The 24,121-nt window shown below is 46.6% G+C and overlaps 1 protein-coding gene across 1 annotated transcript in view; it reads left to right on the top strand.

The window, feature by feature from the left end:
* Positions 1-3,153: 3,153 nt before the first annotated feature.
* LOC120836837 (arylsulfatase B-like) overlaps positions 3,154-24,121 on the top strand; it is an 84,294-nt gene continuing 63,326 nt past the window's right edge. The window contains exons 1-2 of the mRNA XM_040205919.1: positions 3,154-3,246; positions 4,629-4,788. Coding sequence (XP_040061853.1) covers positions 3,154-3,246; positions 4,629-4,788 — 253 coding nt within the window. The remainder of the gene's footprint in view (positions 3,247-4,628; positions 4,789-24,121) is intronic.

The following is a 24,121-nucleotide window of genomic DNA, read 5'->3' on the forward strand; positions in this document are numbered from 1 at the left end:
GCTGTGTCACTGCGTTATCCGCGCGTATGTGCACGACTTCAACCCAACAGAACCAATCAAGAGGCAATGGGCAGAAATCCCTGTGTTTGTGGCTCCTCCCACCATACGCGTTTCACGCAGCAAGTGGCTCTTGAGAATGATTTGCATAACTGTTCTCTCTAGGCAGGGCTATGCTCTAGGGTAGGCTGCGTACAATGCTTTCTCGAAACAGACAATTTTAAATGAAACAAATGATACCTGTACGTGGGCCAAGGGGAACACGCATTTTGGCAGTCGTAAATCGAGCGGCTGTAAGGTCCGGGTTTGGTTGTAATTTGAAAGAAAAAAAGACGTGAATTAGGCGATTGTCAACGTGTCACAATCCGAAAAGTGAAGTGGCCAGCAAAAATAAAAATAGACTGCTTACAGGCGCCCAAACAAAGAGGGACTCCTTAATGATCGGCCACCGTAAAGAGTTTTCTGTTCTTAAGCCAGATTGATTCTTCAAAACACCCCAATGCCACCGAGAAAGTACAGATGTTCAGTATGATCCCCCCCTTCAAAATATCGGTTTCTAACGACCTGCAAAGAAAGAAAGAAAAGTGATGTTGCCTACTTCGTTTTCTCCTGTGTCGAGCCGCAGCGGAAGACTAGGAGCCGCCACAGCCAATCAAGCGCAAGTTCAGAAGTGACGTCGCCTGGCTCCTCGGGCGTGTATTAGTGAGTGACGACACCTCTGGACTGGCGCTTGATTGGCTGCGGAGGCCCTTAGCCTTCCGTGTTGGTTCAACGAGAGATGAAACAAAGTATGGTCGGCGATGGAAAAAGTAAAATGACCCTGTAGAAAAAAAAGAATTTGACGAAGCCGACAGGAAATCGATGCCACAATAGTTCTTCGGACGCACATGGTGACGAGTGACAACTGTCCTAGACCACAGTGATTTACGACCAAAGCTGTTCTTAAACACGCCAGCAACAAGCACACAAGAAAATCAAAAAACGTTTCCTTTTTTTTCTTTTTTTTTGGAGGGGGGGGCGGGGGGGGGAGGGGGTGATTTGCACCCTACGAGGGAGAAAGGCCCTGCACCGAGAGCCTAGCGAGGGGCCCCCCTCCTCCCCACCCCTTTCTTCAAGTGTGGCCCTGGGCTCCAGCCCCTCCCTAGCCCCCCCCCCCCCCCTCTTTAATTCAGAGCTGCTGGTAGCGGTAAAGTAAAAATAAAAACGGGACAGGGGTATGTTTTTCGAAGAAACATGCAGCCCTGCTGACAGTTCAATGGACGCTGTGTTCCTGATAAGCACAGAATGAAGTTGTAGATTCAAATTCTTCCCATGAAGCGTCGCTTTTTTTCATTTAAAGACAGCTCAATGAGGAGTCATTCTTTATTCCCCAATCTTTACAAAACCTGATCGGGGGTTATCTTATTGGGTTTATCGATTACACCAAAACACTGAACTCTGCTTATAATTCTACAAAATTATAGTGAAAAAGACTAAGATCGGAAGGAACCGTGGACAGGGAGTAACCAACTAGCCCAGCAGTAATTTCAACTGTGCTTATAACTCGACAAATTCGTGAGGTAGCATGAAAAGAACAGTCCCAACGTCGTTGGTCTCCGGAACGCCTCAAACCAAAAAGGCATCGTGAGTGCATCATTCAAATTAGTTGGCGTTGTTCGCGATATTGTCCTCTGAAATCGAGCAAAAAACGAACGTCATTTTTAACTTTTGCAGAGAAAAGATCCCAGGGATTTATACGTATTACATAGAATACTTCAATGTCTTGCCGAACACAGATGGCGGAGATAGTTTGTCAACTTTCAAACACGGGGCACTGACTGTTTAGTCACTTTAATAACTAAATAAATCGAAAACATTATAATTTGACGTTAAAAGTTCATTTAGAAACATATACAACGTAAATTCTCCGGCAAAAAAAAAAAAAAAAAGCGGCGGAAACATTTTGATCAAGTCGCGAGCCATTGCAAAACGCCAACAACGATCAAAAAAAAAAAGTAAAAGAAACACGTCCATTCAAAACTAAGTTGTTACGTAATGCGTTCTAAAGAATTGTGAAAGAGAAAGACCTCTCTACCCTAAATGTTCGCTACCTCGTGTAAAGACGGCGGCTCCGTGGAATGGCGCACACGAAAAAGCTTCGCTCTTCGAAGTACACATCAATACATAGGCCGGTTGCGCATGTCTCCAGTGAAAGAACGCATTTGAGTATAAACAATATTAAGGTGTATATACTACATCAACAAGTGTGGAGAATACTTTCTTTCTCCCTCGTTTTAGAGCGCAGCTCTTAGGCACCCGTTTTTTGCTTGAGCGGCGTCGGCGTCGGCGTCGGCGTAACCATGCGGCGCATAATAGGTCGGTGCCAAAACGTCACCGCGCCGAAACATCGCGCGAGGACGCGCGTTTGGCGCGTAAAAAGAGGAGAAGGGAAGGAGGAGAGGATACGGATGAGGATGGAGGGGCACACCATCCCCTCAGTTCCCTCCACTCCTCCTCCTCAAGAGCTGCGCTCTGAATCGGCGTTGCAGGAAGCTGTAAACGTGTAATTTTTTATTTAAAAAATCAGTGCTAGTAGGTTATTTTCGTAAGGAATTTAAACAACATGCCTATCTAAGGAGAACAACCGCAATTCTAAATTTCCGCAGAACTTGAGTGACAAATTCAGTTCAGTTCAGTTTTGTTATTCCTCAAAGGCACTTCTCATGAAGTGCACTACATGACCGGCGATATAGTAACAAATATATATCGCAGAGAGTTGTTGACTCACAGTCTGGCTAATTATGCACAAATGCATAATATAGATATGATATAAAAAAGCAAGCAAAGAATAAATAAACCTTAAATAAAAATCGGTTAAAATGTTTGTATTAATAGAAAACGCTTTTGAATTTTAGTTGGCAGATATCAATGGAATATTGGGGGGGGGGGGGGGGGGGATAGCGGTTGACACTCAAAATGATTTTTACCTTGTTTGCATATAATATCAATGTTTTCAGCCCGTTTTTTTAAGTTTGTTTGAACGGCTTGTGACATCTTGCTCGTGCTTTACAACCTTTCTTCATCCGAAAAACACTTCCTTTGACGTTTGTAAAGTATTGTGTGTTGTCTTCTATTGCTAATTATTTCGAATTTCTTTTCTTGGCAGATTCACTTGTAATGATCGTGTTGGTTGCTTTCTTTTCGTTCACTGCGTCTGCAACTCGGAGCAAAATACGTCCAAACATCGTTTTTATCTTCAGCGATGATATGGTTCGTATGCATACACGTGTCAAAATATTGCTCAAAGTATTAAAGCTCTTCGTTAACTTGATCACTTGGGGACAACTTGGAGCGAAAATTGAGAAGTGAAGAGCTCGTTTGCGTAACGTCGATCTTCGATCAAGGGATGCGAGCGTAACGGAGCTCATTGCATAGACTTTATTGTCATGTAAAACAGCCACCGAGCTTGAACATCGCAGCACCTTAAACGAATATCGAATGAGTGCGTTTCACATGTGTTACACCGCAGAAAAAGCGAATTTGTCCCAAGTGTGTCAATCCAAGGTGCCTCAATTGGTCCTAATAGGAGTTAGCTTCAAGACGGAAATTCGGGTTAAGGTTCGTTGCCTTGCCCTAATTATCGCCATAAAAAAACATACTGTGACCATTCTCTGGCTCGTAAAAGAAGTGCCCAAGTGCCATACATAAACAAATAATGTCCGGTGAAAAAAAAAGAAAAAAAAAAAAAGAAAGAAACAGCCAGCTGCGAGGCTTAATTTTGGCATTTTCTCGGAAATTGTGGTTCAAAGGTGCCAGATGATAACAAAATAATTACCAGTGAGTCCGAACTCTGACATTTGTTCGGGCATTGAGGCCCAAAGATGCCAGGTGAGAAAAGGAACAGCAATGAGGTAAAGCCTAGCTGGTACGTGCTGGTAATTTAGGAAACAGCAAGATATCCAGAGTATGGCGAAGTATTATCAAGCTTGGATCTACCTTGGCTTCTGCGGTCTATTCTGTGTCAGTACCGAAACCTATACAACTGTTATCCTTGAACAGGCTTCACTTAATTTTTAACAACCATGTTCCTTCCATTATCTCTATCCTTATTATTATTAAATATTTGATCATACTATCAGTTCCTTCCGGGACCAGGATAGGAGTGGATACAATAATTATGTTTCGCAAGATATATACAACAGCCCTATAATCAGTTGGAAACACAGTCAAATACAAGCCGCGCTGCACTTCTCCGAAATAAGCCCGATTCATAAATTAAACATGTGCAATACACACTTTTTTAACATAAGGAACAGCCTGTGTCGCTACCAAGCGTTAAAAATTAGGGATGTGAGCACCTCCCTGCTACGGCCACCCAAGAAGCTTTCAGGTAGCCTGTTCCAAACCCGTGCGGTCTGTAAGATAAATGAATATCTAAAACACTCCTTACTTAACCTTCTTTTTTTTACATGCTTCCCGTGCTTATGCCGGGTTATTGGCCACATGTCTTCAGCTATATTCTGACGCTTGTTCACAAGGAGCAATTTCTTGATAGTACTATAAAAATTCTGAGACTTTTCTCTTTCCTGGGGAGTCAGACAACGGTATAAATTGACCCTATACCATAAAGGGGGCAAACTGATTATATACAGGGCTGGGACGATGTCAGCTTCCACGGGTCTCCCCAGATACCGACACCCAACATTGACGTCCTCGCCGCGGACGGCATCATCCTGAATAACTACTACGTCCAGCCGTCTTGCACCCCTTCCAGAGCGGCGCTCATGACCGGACTCTACCCCATCCGGACCGGTACACTACCAAGCACATTGTACACACTAAAAATTTCAACACCCATGTTCGTGTTAAAAGGGTGTTTTTCCGAGCTCACACCCTTCCTACACCATTTTTACATGATTTTTGAATATTCAAGGGTGTACGGAAAGGCCTACACCCTTCGTACATCCTTTTTACACCCTACGGCTACCGAAATCGTGTTAAGAGGGTGTTGCGGTGGTACACCCATGATTTCCGAATCGTCGAACTCGGAAACCGCCGAATTGCAGACATACGCGCCGACAGCAGAAGTCAAGAAGCAGCCTGCTCAATTTAGAGGATTTCGTGAAGTTCAAGTAAGCACAATGGGCAGCTGACATCCAAGCCAAGCCAACGCTCAAGTTGTTTTCAAGCCAGATGAATGCCGGCGTTGTGTACAAGCTCCTTGGTTGTTTACGTGCAAGCGACCACGAAAATATCATCGGTTACTCACGCACTTCTGCTCAGAATGGTGAGACCACATCGGTTCTATTATGATACATTCCGTCTCATCCTGAGATGTACTAAAGCGAAGGCTAGACGTGCGAGCCTGTACCGTAAAGGTCGGTTCCGACACTTGCGTTTGAGTGTGTTTGTCTGCGTTGCGTTTAGAACCGAAAACGAGTCACCGGCACATCTGTGCTTCGTATGAAGCGTGGATTCCAATTCAAAGAATCATCTTGGCACGCGATATAAGCAGCAGGGATGTCCTGGTTTCTCGCAGCTACAACGCGGTCAAACGCAACTGTTTGAACCAGGCTTTACGTGGTTGTCCTGGGCTTGTCCCTCGCGCTTTATTCTTTCGATTTTAAGTATTCATTTTCAACTCGCTCGCTTTTACCAGTACTAGTAGATACTCAGGCTGCACGAGGGTTCGTGCAGTGCGACCATCTAGCGATGCTATGAGCTTGTGCTCGAGCCTTGGCTTTAATGCATCTTAGTGGGGAAGGCAATCATCGGGGATATATGACACACGATGATGCCAAGTCTGTTCACGGCGGACTCTCGTGCTGTTCTGATTGGAGGAGAAGGGGCGTGTAAAAAATTGGCAAATGGAACATGGTTAGCGACAGCGCAAATATATGTTGGAAAAAGTTCAGAACGTTAAAGTGCAGCAGCCTGAAACTTTGGAGTTAAGCAATTAGAGAATCATTTGAAGACATCTTTAGAGGTTCAGCCTTCTCTCCCCCCACACCAATATCGAAGGCTGCTAGGATATTGGTTCAGGCTAAGCCCTCTGTCTTTCAGTCAGCGAACTCGAGCCGTTCCACCTGACCTTGTTATTTCATAACAGATATGTTAGAAAATGGAATGCAGATTTTCTTTACACGGCCAAAACATAAAGTGTTATCAAATAATACCTGCCATATTCATATTCTACATTTACAGACCGGGGCTGCCCCGCCTGTGGAGGGTGAAGATGCGAGCAGCCTCGAAGCCCACCAACAGTGGCTGTGTGCTGAGAGCGAAAGCTGGTGCCTGACGAAGGCCAGATTGATCTTCGAAAGGATGCGACTGCCTGCAAATGGCTACATGTGTTGATATTGATGGGCATATAGACTGCAAAGAATGCTTATCCCTACCTGATGGATGCTAGGAGGGTATGCATTCCATATTTTTTTACTGATCTCTACAACAATTGCTAAATTGCGCTTCCCCGCTCCGTGATTGCGGCTGCCGGACGACCATCTTGGGACACGGAAAATTAACCTTTTGGAGCGTTGCAGAGGCTGGCCGGCAGCGTGCTGCAGACATTTTTTTTGCTTGTTTGTCGTCATTGGGAGCGTTAAAGTGGCCCTGCAATAACTTTTGGACTGGTTTTTAATTTGGACCGAACCTGAGCGCACTGAACGTAGTAATTTAAAGAAACTTTTCTCAAATTTCGCTTTATTTTAAAAGTTATAGGCAAATTAGACTTACAAAAACAAGCAAAAAATAACATCCTTCATGACGTCGTAGGTCCTGGTTTGAGTGGCCGTGAAGTAGTGAGCTCATCGAGCGCTCACGGCTGCCGCACTCTGTGTCGACGGCTCGAGAGGGTGCCACTAAAGCACGTGTTGACTAGGCTGTATGAAGTGGGCGGCCAGGGCAGCTCGCATTGCATTTGCCGCGCGATTAAACACTAATTCGGCATAACACTTCATTGGCCACAATTGACGGTAAACACAGGGTAAAGATCAGTTCAGAACGGGAGCCACTTCGCGCTGCCATACCGCCAAAGGGTCAAATCGCCAGCCAAGCCCGCGCCGAAAGCCTTGGGAACGCTCGGAACCGGTCGGATCCTCGAGCCAGTATACGACCGCAGTGCCACCGCGTACATCCGGGACCTTTCTAAGCCCATTGTTCGTCGGAGCCTCATCCCACTACGCCTTTCTAGTACAGTAAAACCTCGTTATAACAAAACGGGATATAACAAAGCAATCATAATTCCCCTTGCTTGCTAATAGTGGGAAGAAATGGACATTGGCTATAACAAACTAATGGTTATAACGAAATAATTACGACCGCTCCTTCAACTTTGTTATAACGAGGTTTTACTGTATGCGCCGTTTTTTCCCACCGCTTGGTGGCGGGTTTGTCGACGGGTCTTTTCTTGTTTCCGTACTTTATAAACTGCATTTGTTTCTTTTCTGATCTAAAATACTGAACAAAAACTACTTTCATACATAATTGAAACGGTTCGCGACACTTATATTTTGTATCGACTAAAAAAAAAGCTTTTAGCGGCTCTGACCAGTAGTAAGCCCAGGACCAAAGACGTCGCATATTCCGCGCTTTCGGCAACGCGGGTCGCCCTCGTAGGTGGAGGAGGTTTCCGCGTCGTCCGGTTAAAATATGACTCACTGATATTTAGTTATTCTCTCCGTGCCCGCTGGCTTACCCGAACCCAAAGAGACGTGGAAACCGCAAAAGAGGTACACGCTTAAGTATGATTGCAGCTCCCCTTTAAGTCCACACTCCTTTACTCCTACTCTGACGCTCCGAGTTTCATACTCCAGGCAAAGCAACTAAACGGCGCATGGCGTACAGGAGCGCGACACACCGAATCTATTGACAAGCCGCACAAGCTCCTTCCCACCGCACGGTTATGACGAACCTGGCATCCCGTGGATACGGGTGGGAGAAGCCAAAATTATTTCGGTGGTAAATTAATTAAAGCCAGTGTAGAGCGGCAGGGTACAAAGTAAAAGAGACGGCGACGTTATGAAGTTTCTATGAACATTTAAGTATTTCTTAGAGGTTTGGAGACTCGCTTCGAGCACGTGCGGGGAAAGGCACCTTGACTGATCTATTTATTGACCGTGCAAGCTGTTTATATTTGAATTAAAGACAACATTCTTGAACTTGTTTGTCGACGCACGAAACCCTCACACTTGCCAGATATTTCGTGGTTCCATATTGCAGCGAGACGGAATGCGATGGAAGCTGTTGATGTGCTATGCCGATACCGGAACACTGTCGTTCAATAGATAGCACGTCAATTCGTTTCAGGCGAGACATGAACATGATGTTTCGGCTTTCCATTCGAAGTATCTTGATTCTCTGGGCAAAGCATCCTAGAAAGGGCAGCGCTCCGACTGTCTTCTCATCTCAACAACTTTTCTGTCGCTGTGCTGTCGGTAACCTTCCATTCAATAGATGAATTCGTTTTCAGGCGAGATGCACGAACAAACCTTTCCCGCAATGCTAACTGATGCTTCGGCTTTCCAATCTAGGTATCTTTATTCGCTGCAGCTGGACTAAGCAGTTTAAAAAGGGCAGCCGTCCCACTGTCTTCTCGGCCGGCAACTTTTCTGTCGCCGAGCTATCAGCACGCTCGTTCGATAGATCACTTTGTTCTCAGGCAAGGCACATGAACAAACCTTTTCCGGAATGCTAATTGCTGTCTTGGCTTTCAAATCAAATTGTTTTTACTTGCTGGATTAACCACTAATGACTGAAAAGGAGCAGCTGTCCGGCTACGCCTTTTGTTTCAACAATCTCAACAATGGCACAGCCATCTTGTTTGTGGACGTGACATCACGGAGCGCAAAGAAGTCACTTGTGCTCCAAGAAATGCTCGGAGCACGAAGAGCACGCTCGAGTGTCAGTCTCCGGCGGCGCTCCCCTCTGTTTAGTGAAAGGAGCGCCAAACGCTCGCAATGTGTAAACTATAAGAATTTCCTTTGAAATCGCATAAAATTTTTTGCAACAGCGCGGCACCGCAAGGAAAAGGCACAACTTGTCGAACGTCGAGTCTCGCCGGTCTTGCGGCGTGATCAAAGCTTCCTGGGCCTGCCAAACTGCTGCGTCTCTGTGCCTTTTCACGCTTGGATACTTATCAAGAATCGATGCCATGGCAGAGCTTTGAAGGTATGTCGCACATAGGCGTGCTCCAGCGAGTTGCTATCAATAGGAAACGAAATCGGTGGTTGCTATTATGGATTAACCATGGCTATGTTCCAAATCTATTTAAATGGATCACATGACAGCACAAATAGAGCAATGCTGTGGAAGAAGGTAGGTTTTCGAAGGCAAAAGTATGAAGCGGCGATATCTGAAGTTTTTCAAACGTGGCCCGTCCATATGGTTGTGTGCAATCTATCGTCGTCGCCATAGCTTCCTACCCCTCCTTTGTCGCCACTGGATCATGCCCGCTTCTGGACTGCAAGTGCCGCAAGTTACAAATACAGTCGTAAGAGTAAAGTAAAATGCTGCTCCAGAGGCACATGCATCTTCATGCTCTTTGCACTCACGAAACAAATCCACACGGCGTTAATTCTTGATCGGTATTCAAGCGTGCGAAGACAAAGATGCAGCACTTTGGCATGCCAAGGAAGCTTTGATCATGCCGCCAGAACGGTAAGACTTGCGTTAGACGAGTTGCCCCTTTTTCTTGCGGTGCTGAGCTTTCGTAAAAATTTCCACGTGTTCTCAAACGCAATTCTCACCGTTCGGGGTTTTAACAAACTTCTTCGGTAAATGACAACGAACGAGCAGAAAACATGTCTTCAGCTTACTGCCGCCCAGCCTCCGCAACGCTCCAAAACGTTGACTGATAATCTTTGTCCCAAGGTGGCCATCCGGTGGCCGCACCTGAGCTGCAACGACCAAGCGGAGACACGCGATCCAGCAAATTGTCGTGGAGATCAATGGTATTGCTTGCACGGAGTACTATTAGTCTTCAGAGCAAACACAAGTGTCGCTGCGGTCGCCACATCTTGATTGGGTCAGGTGTACCGTGACGTCTGGTGACAGACTCCGCTTTGCGTTCTGGCATCTGGCTGGCTTCCCTGCGCCCGTTTCCTCACGATCGGAGGTTTGTGATCATGCTGACCTACTGTTCAGCGCTGCAATGCAATTTCCAAAAAGAAGCTGGTATCATATTCTACCACCCGAAAACTTCGAGATTAAAAAGAGCATGGACAGTCAGACTAAGGATGGGAAAGGCAACGTCAACATCGGCCGTTGTGAGCTGTAAGCACAATGAGAAGCGGGGCTTCGTTTACCCAGTGTAAAAGGCGCTGGGTGAGACTTATGCCGACAGAATTTTCATAGCTTTTCCAACCGTGTTCGTCACGTTTACCCTTATAATTGGGTTATAAGTATGGAAAGCTATCAGTGGAGGCAACTCCCGTCGATGAACCCCCCCCGCCCCCTCCACACGATATAAGGCGGTTGTGCAAGGGGTTGTGGAAGCGGCGGTGTAAGTGTTTCAGACACTGAAATTCTGTTCTTTGCAGATTCATGAGTCAAGCACGAGACACATGCGCGAAAAATCCATCCGATCCGACGTCCGATCCGACAGTACGACTGCCTGATCCGAAAAATTTGGTCGCTTCAGGCGTCAGATCGGCGATCCGACATGCGTCAAACGCGCCAGATAGTTTTGCACGGCGGACGGATTGTCGGATGCGTCCAGCCAATGACAGCACAGCTAGCGCGGACGTCATGATGACATACTTGGTCTGTCGGGACGAATAAGAAAACGGGACGGGCGACGGGAAGCCGGACGCGTGGATCCCGCTGATCCATTCGAGAAAGATGGCCCCGGCAAAGAATGCACGCGCTAACGAGAACGAGCTCCTAGCTTCGCTCGTGCGAGCTAAACCATCAATCTGGGACCAGAGATCTATGAACGCGGACCTCCGCTGGAGTGCTTGGAAGTTTGATCTCCTGGGCGAAGCCGAATGGATCATTGTGTCGCTTGCAAGATCGGAAGTGTGTGCGTGTGTCTCAATTCGGAGCGGCGTTCGGACTGTCGGATCGGACGATTCTGCCGTCCATTTGTCTCGCGCTTTAGAACATCAGACCCCGCTTTGCGGGCATACAAATGGCATTTAAGTCAAAGGCCTTTGGGCGGTCTCACTTGTAATTTTCTCCCCATGGCCCAGAATATATTTAACATGTTGCTCGAGCAAAGTGCAGCTTTTTCGCTGAGACGTTTTTGTTTAGAAACAAAGTTGAAAAAAACCTCTTAATTTATTCAAATCATCAGCAGCGTTGATTGTGCAGGATGTAAATATATTGCAATGCTCCTGCAAGTGTGGTGGCATTTCTTCCTTTTCATATACCATCTGTGATTCATGCACTGTCTGCCCTGGAAACCATGCTCGGAATGTTGGTTGAAGTTTCGCCTGCAGCTACAGACCATACCTCAATAAGGCCGCATATAATAATTCACATTTCCTACAAAAAATGCGCACAAAAAAAAAAAAAAAAAAAAAAAAAGAACGAAAGTAATATGCCGACAGCTAACGCCGTCTCGGCCTTTGTAGGGCGAGTGAGGGGGTAAATTTTGTCCTCAGCAGGATGTCACCCCGGCTCGCTGTAAAAGGTCGCCTCCCAAACTTCTCGGTGCTAATACTCTCACCATACAATGCACCTGTTATTTGTTTGGCCCCTGGTCATGAAATCATTCTCAGTTTGCCATTCCATCTCACCGAGAGCCCGATTTTGGTCATTGAGGTCTCCACCGGCTTGCACTGAAGGAGTATTAGCGAGTTCGTTTTACGGCACTCGTGCCCACGCGTGTCCACTCTCAGCGTGGAGCGGGTTCGTTTCAGCCGGCACTCCACAAGTGGTTGCACTCTCCGAGTTCGTTTCATTGCTGACACCCCACGCGTGCATGCACTCGCTGCACTGAGAAAATCGAGATTGTGCCAAAATGCAATCTCGTCGTGCCTCGCTCCGGCTAGGCCGGCAAGGTGCTGGAGCAGATGACGAAAGTTTGTCTGCTACGATGTGTCGCAGAACTGAAAGGAAAAAAAGTAGATTTTCTGATAGAAATTGCGTCTCGCGATGCAACGGAATCGAACGCGAGCTTGAACTGTGAGCGTCTCCTATTTCATGAAGGAAGCAGTTGACAAACTGTGCTTTATTTGGAGGTTTTAAGTCGCTCTGTTGCCATAAAAACGCTGAAATATACCAGTGTGTAAAGAAATGCTCAGAACAAATGCATCAGCGGCCCCCGAGATGTTTATCACCAACGTGTGCGGGTGAAAAATTGAACATTTGTCGACAAAACTGCCCCAGCAGAAACTTTGACTGCCCAATAAGCATCAGAGAAAGCTAAATTTAGTGATTTTACCCGAGGCTTGGGCAACATCATCATGTTTAACATTTACCTACTTCAGCTAACTTGCCCCGTCATATTTTGTTCGAGAAAGCTCTCGTTCTCGACGCCCTCACCAAAGCTAGTATCTGATCTACCTGTAATGACGATCGAAATCGAAAAGTTTTGCTGGGTATTCCAGCAGACTAGTTTTAATGCGTACCCTTTCAGTGGTCCACGCATAATGCCATGCTGAAATGGATCAAGCTTCTGCTCGGACAGCATCATCCATTTTCTTCAGTGTAAACGGTTATGAGAATTGAAAGATCGCAACCAGCTGCTTTGTAGACAGCTGGTTGCGGAAATTTACGCCGTCTGTAACTATCCCTATGACAGCCGTGTTGCTTGAAGTAATCGCAACTATAAACTAAAGGCTGCAGCGACCAACGTTTGTGGATAATCGTTGGTAGTGACTGTACTCTCGCATTCCCACCCATCACTCCGAACAGCAAGGCGCCAGTTTCGGTTTGAGGTCGGTATTCTTTCTACAACATAGATGGCGGCAGCATCAGTCTTCCGCACTTGGTGCATTTGGCGAATTGGTTTGAGTCTAGTTCTCAGTGCAACACTCTGTGAGTGCGATGCATTCTGGGAGAGAACTCGAACGGTGCCGGTGCGTGTGAAACGAACTCGCTATAAAATACCGCTACCAGACGCATCGCCTGCTAACATGAGGGAATAATAATGAGTTTTTTTGCTACTAGGTAGGTATCATTCTCTGACAGAAACAAAACGACGAACAGACTGGCAAGTCATCTGCGAACAGAGCCAAAAAGGGACAATCGTCTGCTATAAATTGTGTGCTGCGCAGAGTGAGATCAAAAACTAATTGAAATATGGAACATCGGCTATTTTACGGATGCAATTGTCCTGTGCTTCGTTTGGCTATGCTGATTTGTTTTCTGGCTGTGTGTAACTTGACACCCACTGGTGCTAAAACAAGAGCTTGGGACAAGCACCCACCTTACCACGATATCAATCTCACTATCCGAAAGAGTATTGGATTTAATTACTGAGTGCCTTTTCCATTGACAAGAAAGCCCCAGCATTTTTTAAGAATGCCAGTAGGGTTTTGTTGTTGCATCTTTATACTCGCAACTCATTCACTTTGCCAATTTCGTTTTTCTAGCCTGGCTCAGCTGGCAAGCTGAGCAGCGAGTCTGAAACTGTACCAATATTGTTTCCGGTCAGACTCTCCATTATTATTTATTGTTCTTCCCTGCTATTGTGATATGTCTGCACTGTAGTCATGACAGGGGCTTGAATGGTGGCTCCTACTTTCTACACATGGGTCCTAGGAAACATTTTGTGAGTGATGAGGTGCCCACAATCATGGGCGTCAGCAAAGTGGCGGAAAAGGGGGGCGGGATTATTCTGAAGGGGTGCAGCTTTCAAACCTATAACTTTAAAAGAAAACAAGGTTTGCCCCCCTCCCCCTCCTTTTCCTGCAAAACATACTGCAGATGCCCATGCCCGCAATTTAGGCCAACGGTTCTGGAAAGAGGGTTTGTGGAACCTCTCCGTAAAGGCATTTTAGGAGTCCGCAAAACTCTGCCGGCAATAATTTTTTTTTAAAATATGATTTGGGGCATTGAGTTGAGCCCAGCCCGGCCATGGCACATTCACTGCTCCGGGAGAAAAAGGAATCTACAGAAGAATACCTCTTTTCACTCTTCCCCCTTTTTATTCTTGGTAAACACGTTTGCAGTCCACCCCCCCGCCCCCTTCCCCTTTTTTTACATTGCCTGGCGCCTCCCATCACTTCTGCCAGTCCAAAAAGGGTTTGCTTGCCACGATTGGCGGTTTCCTTCTTTTCTCTATAGCATCCTTTCTGCTAAAGTGGAAAGAGTGTAGACGGAGCTTCTTCCCCTCACCGTACCATCTTAACCTGCAACATACTATACTCTCGGGAACAAGATAATAGCCTTGTATCTTTTCTGCCGCCACAAATGCTGTGCTTAGCATGTTTTTGGCAGAGGCTTTTGCTGCCACCACATGCCACGCTATGAAGTGAGTGCCTCGGTGTGTGCGTGCCACCTGTCGCATAAAGCAGTGCACTTTCAAGCTGCGTGGATGCAATGACGGCAGAAAAAACACCAGCAGAGCGAACAATACAGAGCATGTTATTAACAGCACTGGTTAATTCCCAATAAATCACAATCTGAATCATTACTGTAAAGCCATTTATTTTTGCAAATCGGTCACAGAGGACATAATCGCGGCCACTAAATTTTGCGAATTATAGACGCCTGCATTCAAACTCTTAAAGAGATTATAAAAGCAATTTCGAAAGTTTATTTGACGTCTGAAATGGGCGTCGGGCTCGTCTCAGACACTGTTGACCAAGTTCCAGCCCGAACAGAAGTTTGTGTGCCGCACCAATCAATTAAACAGTTGTGGTAATATTCGCGCGGGGACGATGCCTGAGACCCCCCCCAAGACGGCGGCAGAAAGGTGAACTAAAGTGCGCCGTCAAAGCGTGACGACAACGGGCTCCTCGTCAGGCGATTGCTTCAAACGGTTTAAACGAATGATGCGCTCTTGGTTTAGAATTCGGTAGTGAGATGGCATACAAAAAAGTAATTTGAATGTTGGATAATTTTTTTAAAGCTGTAGTTCGGAATTAATAGGTTTCATAGGGTGTATAGGAATAGGTTCCATAGCATGTGTAGCGTGTGGGATGACAAGGAAGAAGACTTGTGGAAATAAATGACAGCTGTATGCTGTGCTGGTTTTGAGACGGTGGTGTGTATGTTCCTTTTTGTTTCCTTGTCTCAAGGAAACAAAATTTTGACATCAAATTTTGAACCCTGCTAGTGCACATCTTTCTGATCCAAAACTGACTTCGAGACCCAGTAGGTTTCAAAGCCGGTTTCAAATAAGAAAACCAACGCAAAAGTCAACTTCGAAACCTGGGATGTTTTGAAGTGATTTTTGGCATTAGTTCCCAAAAAGATATTTCATCAGTTTGGTGGCCGGGAGCTAAAAGCATTTCATGCTTAAAATCATACTCATCAGTGCGGCCTTTATTATTCTCTGACTGAATCAATTCTGCTTTTATATGCAGGAGGGAACCATTTGGCTTTTCGAAGGCTTTACTGTGGTCATGGCGGCCTACTGGCTTTTCGGCTTCGCCCATGGCCAGAAGACGTACAATACGAGCAGCCTTCTTGAGAGGCTTTGTCTTATTCTAATCTACTCACAGCTACAGCCAGTTGCAATCAAGGTGATTAATACAATCAAGAAAACACCTGTAGCCTGATTGCTGATCACATAGTGCAATCGCCAAAGTCTGTGAAACTCCTGCCAGGATTGTTCCGATTTTCAAAATCATTAAAGGCTTTGTTTGTTTTTCTTGAGATGGCAGCTGCAAGTTGTGTGGCTCACATACCTAAGTATGCTTCAATTCGTGACCAGCTTTATTCGTTTATATTCATCACATTTCTCTAGTCCTCCGTGTTGTTTCCTAGTCATCAAACTAGGTATTAGGCACTTGTATGGAGAAGTTACATTTTGTTTTTACGTTTTTATCAAAACGGTTTGTGTCACCATGTCTGGAATTCATCACCCTTACTACGAAATGTCAAATTAATCTCACGTTGAGATACTTTTTAAAAGTGGAGATGACCGGCATTAAATGTTGTGTTTCTTTATCACTCCTGTTCATACTTTGTATATCACTTCAGTCAAAAGACACCACCAGTGTTCAATATGCCCCGTCCGAGCACAATTTTTTCAGCCTGGATAAGGTGAGCGTGAGTGAGCACGTACTAAGCAGTACCGAAGGTAATGAGCGTGCACTGCTGCATTTTCAAAGTTTCATAAATGCTCTTTTTTAGAAAAAAATAAAAGCCAGGCATTGTTGTGGTATATTCATAACATTGTGGCTTTCTTGAAGAATGCGGGCATTCTGAAGGTGTTGCCGAAGGCTTGCCAGGGTGACAGCGCGGTCGAAGGCGACAAGTGCGAGCTAGTACACGCTCTATCGCAAGCTCTTGTTCTGCGAAAGCGCTTCTCAAAGTCGCTCTTGCATGCCTGTAGCCTTTGCTGCCCTACAGTGGTAATGGTAGGCAACTCCGGCTGACACAAGAAATCATCCCATCGCTGCCACACTCCGTTTCCCTTTAAAGGGCTGCTGAACCGAAATTTGGATTTCAGAAAACGATGCAGAAGCCGTAGGCGGGACGCTACAATCCCTAAAACACTACTCGTAGTCACAAGGCGATATCTCGAATGGACGGCCGTATTTGGAGAAAGAGGTTGAGATTGAACGAGACCGATGAGGCGCGTGACGTCGAGATATCTCGTTTTCTCCTCTCTCTGCTTCGCCCTTTCAAGGTGGCGAGGTGGAGGAGACGCGAGGTCGTTCCCTTTCCTTCTCGGAGAAACAAGACAAACAAATCTGTCAAATGCGCCTCCTATTTTTAAAAATAAGGTCATCCATTCGAAATATCGCTGTATGAGTGATGTTTTGGTGTTTGTAGCATCTTGTTACACGCTTTTGCCGCCGTGTTTTATGGAATCCAGATTTCGGTTCAACATCCCTTTAAGTGCAAGTGAAACTGAAATGCCAAGAATGAGCACGTTGTCCTGAACGACAGTTGCACTGCACAAGCGCATGCTTAGCAACATTCAAAGCATGGAGCTTGCTCTTAAAGCCTCTGCATCAGGCTTCCTGTTGCAGCTTGTGGTACCGAAGCAAGCTTTTGGGCAGACACTTTTTTATAAGCAGAAACTTCACCTGGCACCGCAGAGCTCCGACCGGTACTCGGAGTACTTAGTTGCGGTACTTTAGATAAAACAGAAGGGCAACAGGTGAAGTAGAAACTTCACCTGGACCGCAGTGCTCCGACCAGCACTCGAAGTATTTAGTTGCGGTATTTTAGATAAAACAGAAGGGCATTGAGCAGTGCAAACTACGATTATTGTCAGGTAAGAAGTATTCAGTTGCAGTAATTGTTTTGCTTTACATACAAAAAGGCTGGAGTATGCTTAAATGCTGGACTAGCCCAATTGCTACCAGGGGCCCTATGCTACACGACGGGACCAAGCGGAATCAAGGGACCGGGAGCCATCCAGCGACCTGGATGCAAAGATGGGTTCAGCTTCCACGGGATTGGTGCCACCTGGATCTTGTCCCAAAGGGCCAGCAGCAGCTGGATAGCCTCGCATTGCGATGCGGGGATGGGGATGCCGAGCGAGCTCGGGGCATGCCGCCCACTCAGTGTGAGGGCCAGGTGCTCCCACTGACTGGCTAGGTGCATGTTGACGAGTTCCTGGAAGCTGTTGTTTACACTTAGCCGCCGGAGCTTGGCGTTCGACGCGTATGGCGGCACCCCCAGTGCCAGCTAGTACCCCTTGCGAATAATCACGTCCATCTTGCCCTTACCTCTCGACAGCAGGTTGAGATACGGATTTGCGCAGGCGATGTGGCTCACGACGAGTGGTTGGGTCAGCCGGATCAGGTCCGACTCCTCGAGCCCGTGTCTGTGACTCGTTATCCTTCTCACCATGCGCATGACTTGCGTGGTTGTCTTGACGAGTCGGTCGACCGTGTACTTGGGTCCGCCGTCCCGCTGGAGGTGAAGGCCCCAGGATCCGAACCCGCTTCACCACCGGCACGGGGGTACCATCCTTTAACGTGAGGCGGATGTCCGCCTTCTTCTTCTTCGGGAATTGGCTTGCCCGCGCAGAGGAGCAACAGCTGAGACTTATCGGGGGCGCGCTGGAGGTTGCCGGCCTCGAGGTAGTTCTGCACCGTCTCAATGACTTCTTCGAGGAAGTCTTGCCTCCCGCTGTCCGATCCCGACGTAGCCCAAATCGTCAGGTCGTCCACATAGAGTGGCATAGAGTGTATGCTTCATCCGGAGAATCCGTTCCAGTAGAGGAGGCGGCTTGCACATCGCCAGGTAACAAGGTGGGTGACAGGACCGAGCCTTGCCGAGATTGCCCTTGCTCGGTATCGGGATGGTGCTTGTGCGGATGGACTCGATTCCGATGGTGGCCATCCAGTTGCTCAGGAAGTCCCGCACATAATCATACATCCAGGGCCCACACCCAGTTGAGGCCAAGTTCTCGAACACCAGCGTGTGACTGACGTTGTCAAAGGCGCCCTTTATATCCAGGGCCAGTACCGCCCGCGTTGTCATATAGGAGATTCTGTCAAGGATATCCTCCTTGATCTGAAGCAGGACATCCTGCGTGGAGGTGTGACCAGAACCCGAAAATGGTGTTCATGGTGGCATTGAGTTCAATACAGGATGGTCCCCTCAAATATTGCTGTAAACAGCTCATCAGGGCATGGGCATTTAAAAAACTGAAATGGAGTGTCCAGGTCTGTGACGCTCGGCGGTATACCTGATAACTTCTATTTCTTTTGGATCCTTTTCAAGGGAGTATATTTTCCACTTCGGGGCACTTTTCTTGTTTCTGGCACTTACTACTGCAGGAACTGTTTCACCCTCACTTTCTTCTTTGCTTTCACAGCACTCATTTGATGTTAATGTGGAAGGGAATTGGCCGGATTCCACTCTTCGTTCCTACGTAAAATGTGCTGGCGTCCAATACCTGCCACAAAAAGGGTACTTAAGATTCCAAAAATAACTAAGAGTCTGTAAACATATGATGCCAGCATTTCTTTTTTTTTATTTCCAATGAGCAACATTATATTATGCCAAAACTCTCCCTAAATGCACACTGCATTTCACAGCGCGCTAAACTCTGCCGGAAAAATCGGCGCCTGCACGCAAAGGGGCGTCGTTTCCTCAGCAGTGTATTTTACCTTGCGAAACTTTAAGGCGCTCCTTTCTTTTGCAGCTAGAACATCCTTAAAAATACTAAAAATGCGTTCGCCACGGACGACCGAGTCTTCCACCGGCAAACGCTGTCGTTTGCATACGATACGCCTTGAAATTTTCAACCCATGGTCGATCAGGCGCCGATTTTTCCGGTTGCTTTCCCATACCTTGAGCCACCCAGAAACACCGCGCGCCCCCGTAGAGAGAAAAAAAAAAAAAAAAAGAATGGAACGGCATTGAGTTTTGTTTACTTACCGACTTTGTGCGTGGACCGCGCCACGTTGCGCTGCCTGTTGCACCCGCGTTTTGGAACTAATTCAGTTGACAGTTCCCTCCGAAGATGAAGCCACTGAAGCCACGGCGGTAATCGGACTGGTAGGCTGCTCCCTTTCGAGCGGGCGGAAGAAGACTACGAAGAATTCGGCAGCGAACGGGCGGAAACTAGATTACGTACAGCTTCAGTAGTCGACGCTTTGTTTTCTCGATTGCGCTCGCGGCGTTCACCGTGGACTCGCGCACTCGGCCGTAGCCGAACGGCCGAACCAGCTGGACGGCTGCCGGCGCGCGTACCGACAGCGTCGCCATAGCAACCACGCCGCGGTGTGTGGTTGCCAGACAGAATTCACACGATTTTTTTTTTCTCGTCACTCACGTTGAGTTACTAGAAGTTAGGCGCGTATCATTATAATACATTATGCTGTAAGAAGTTATTAAGGGATATGTGTACCTACCTAAGACAAATGCAGAAAAAATATTATTGAAAAATAAAATTGGCGTAATCTTTTCATATCTTGATTAAGACCAGCGTGGTCACCGGGCTAACCGATGCGCGAAATAGGAGGGCATATATACCGCTCGGGGCATTTGTTGGTTTGTATAAGTAGGATGTATGTACCATTTGTTATGTATTGTGCAATTGATCAGTGCTTGTATGCCCTTGTGTATGTACAGTGTTGTGCATATGTCCATGTCGTAAGTGAATGTAACCGCGCGGTGGGCAGCAAAAAACATGCTGTTTTCTTTTTTCAAATATTGATCACTTTTTTTTTTTGTTGCTAGATGGGGGTTGTCGCCGCCCAATTTGAAAAGTGTGCCGGTTGGTGGTCTATAACTATTAGAGGGCTGGATGCCATTAGTCCATCCGTCGTGTTGATCGCTCCGAGTTCGGTTCCACTGGTAGCTGTGTCGTCGTGTTATGCTGCCTGATTGCAACAAAAGGAGGTTAGGCGGCTTCCCCAGCGCGTGTTCTAGGTGCTGAATGCCGCTGTTCACGCACAAGCGTTCATGAGTGGATAACGCACGTAACAGAGGTGAGCACAGGCAATAGTTAATCGAGAGCCACACGGAGCGCGAGTGCGATACCTCCTAGCCGCTGTCGACAGAGGGTGTCGGAGCGATTCGTTGTCAACTTGTCGTCCACGGCAAGTGGGCGTTTTGTTCAATAAAGCCAGCCTGTCAGTGTTTTGTAAAGCTATCCCTTCTTTATAAGCGCTTCTGATGCGATGAAAATGCGACCGGCATCGAGCAGGCCGAGCGAGACTTCGGCGACAGTCTTGGCTGTTCATTCTCCAGTGGTTTCGGCCTTACTCGTATTATTTGCGGTGTTGGCGCTTGGACATAGAGATGTTTGGAAAGTTTTTTGCGCCTACAGATGACACCAAACGAGCGTGCGAGCCGTATGCTCTTGCTCCGGCGAGAAGCCGCGTATGGCTCGCCAGGCTCGTATCGCCTGTCGCATACTGGCCGCCATATTGTTTTTAGGGTGTTAGCAGTTAACACGATTTTCACCACCTCCGGCGGCTAACACCCTTACACGAATAAAGGCGTTAGCCAGAGGACGAGCCATTTACACGAATAAGGGTGTAAAAATTTTAAGTGTGTACATTCATTCATGCGTAGAGTCAGCTATCCCTCCGTTCCTACCCGAATTTTGAAGGGCTAGCTTGATGTGCGAACCCTTCACGGATCTTGCTTGCTCTTGTTGGTGTTGTCCGCACCGCGAATAGGCCACGGGAGAGAGTGTCAGCAAAGGGAGCGCAGTCGTTAGTATGACGTCATAGCGCGCGCGACCAATGGCGATGCGTCGCACGGAGTGTGTGCGTATGTGCATCAATGGGGGAGCGGGGTAAGTTGTGCGCTAACACGGCCATCTTTCTGCCCTCATTAGAATGGACAGTTGTGCTAGTTGGTATGCGTTCATGATGAAAAACAGCGCGAAACACAAGGACAAAGAGGAGAGAAACACACACGGGACAAGGCGCTGACTATCAACTTCCTTATTTTGAAAACTCGCGAGTATAGGGTCTTTGTTTCGCTTCTTTTTCGTTTCTTCGAAGTATATTTATTTAAGGACCAAAACAATCATATCACTGTCCCTGAGGTTCTCTGATGGTTGCCTCACGCACGTTGCTTTCTTTTTTTTGCTATTTGGTAGGCCTCAATTATCTTCCTAGACAACTGAGTTTGGTGTTCATACAATATATTTGTGTGTCTGAACCGTGGTTCACAGCCGCCGTCACGGCGATGTAATGCTAAATGGAATTCGCTCCTCCTTTTAACGAACTGTGATGTTCGCAAAGCCTGATGCTTAAGCACCTCCCCATTTGACGGATGTATGAGTGTCCGCCGAAGAAGGGGATTTCATACACTGTCCCCTTTTCGCAAGATACCAGCTTCATGCCCTGCTAAATTTGGCATTGGTGGTGTTCTGTTTGACTGCTTACGTTTCGCGTTTTTTTTTCCTTCTTTTTTTATTACGGTTACAATCCTGCTTAGATTATTGGGGGCTGAGAATACGACATTGACCCCGCATCTGGAGGCGACTCCCTCTATCTCATTAGAGAGGTGGTGAATATTGGGTATGGTATGACTGCTACATTCTTTTTGTCCTTTATGGCTTTATCTTTGTGATCGGGATTCACCTTGATGTTACGAATTAGTTCGTCACAGACCGATGAGATAACCATGTTTGGAAAGTTCGAGCCCCTGGGCCTGGCGATTTGGGCGCAGAAGCCCACTTTAATTTTGCGGATGCAGGATGTTGTTAGTGCTGACCGCAAGCATGAAAAAGAAGCAACCCCAGAGTGAAAGAAAAAGAAGACCCTATATCCTGTGTGCATTTCTCTCCTCTGCGTCCTTGTGTTTCGCGCTGTTTTTCATCACCTCTGCCCTTTCTAACGCTGTGTATGGGCTACGAAGTGGGGTAGGAACTTCGTATTAGTGCTATTGCACCTTCATTGAAGGCGATTTATTATGCGTGGCGCCCATACCGTATACCTGCGCCCATCTTTCGCTTTGCGTCTCAGTCTGTGAAGTTGATTATGAAGCAGGCCGTCATTCCATACGTCTATTCATCTCATAATTGTTTCCTTAAATAAGTTAGTGATAGTCTTGTCGTGCATTTTCCCGTGGAGACTTTGTGAACACCTTGTGATACTTGCATTTTAAATGTACCCATTTTCTCATTTTTGATAGTTTTCTTGCTGACTTTTTATTTTATTTTGTTTTGTTAACCTGCGCTTCATCATCCTATATTTCTCATCGCCATCTGTTCCCCCTCCTTTATCCTGAATTCATTCTCATCAAAACTGCAATAGCCCGAGCCCGTGAAACTTTTCCACAGCCAGTAAGATAAACCTCACGTCAGGCAAACATCACGACCCCCCCCCCCCCCCCCCCTCCACCACCACCGACTTAAATAAGAGAAAATAAACCTAAGGCCCCAATTAAGAAGTTACTGATAGTCATCGAAAACCACTAAATTCGCAAATTTTAGGAAGGCTCAAAGCGCGAGGCAAGCGAGGCTGGCGGTGAAACAACCAGGATGATATAAGGGACAGAAAAACGCGCGCAAGCGTCGAAGTTGTCTGACTTGCATCCGAAGGGTCGTGAGTTCGAATCCCGCCTCCACCTAAAATTCTTTAAATTTTTTTAAGGCAAATGAATCGCTTTATAAAGTGAAATAATTTGAGACATACGCCGACCTTTAATTCACACTATATGTCATGTTTTACTCACTTTTATTCCACGCGTTAAGTCACGTATCGTGTGAGCGTTGTGCGCTGTTTGAAATTCCCGCGCGAGGTCAGCTGGCTGTGACGTCATGACCCTATCGACCAATCAGGATTTTCCCGTCCCACCGACGCCGACGCCGGCTTTTTGGCGACACGAGTTTCAAAATCTTAGTTTCAGAACGATATTCTTACGGGTCCATTTTTTCCTACCTTCGATTTGAGACTATTAGTTCCGGGACCATTTGTTCCGGGACCATTAGTTCCGGGACCATTAGTTCCGGGATCATTTGTTCCTACACCCGGTACGTATTCATCGTAATGTATAAACCTGAGAATGGGACAGCAGCTTGAAGACCATGTAGAAGGGACAAAATAAAGTGGACAGACAGCGTCTCGAAGAAAGGCTACCTCAATGGAAACGACATAGTATGGTGCTTCTTAACAGGCTCTACAAATTTCGCATAAAACGTTTTGCGAACGAATGAATATTTCAAAGTGTTGCTAATTAATTTATGCAAAGTAAACAGTTTAGCCATCGCGAAAGAAATATCTTGGCTTGTTCAATCGGACTGAACAATACCGCGTTTGTATGTACGAGCAGCTTCACAGTTTCTGACAGGAATCAAGGCACGGTTACGACACTTGTACTTTTTATAGCAATGTGGCCATGTGATTGAGAGGAAGGAGAGCCGCAACATATGATCATTTTGAGGCGCGTGGTGCTACCGTAAGAGGTAGAATTCTCCTTGTTTACACAAAATTTGTATAGGATGGATGGATAGATGCCAATAGCTGTACCCTTTGTAATGGGGGGTATCTTGCCTCACCTAGCCCAGAAATCAAATTTATTATTTATGACCTCGCCCTTGGAAGCCGATTTTCTATCCCTTTGCATTTTTTGATCAGCAGTTAGTGTGGGATATCGC

This window comes from Ixodes scapularis, unplaced genomic scaffold (assembly GCF_016920785.2).
Source record: "Ixodes scapularis isolate PalLabHiFi unplaced genomic scaffold, ASM1692078v2 PGA_scaffold11__112_contigs__length_91849675, whole genome shotgun sequence".
NCBI lineage: Eukaryota > Metazoa > Arthropoda > Arachnida > Ixodida > Ixodidae > Ixodes > Ixodes scapularis.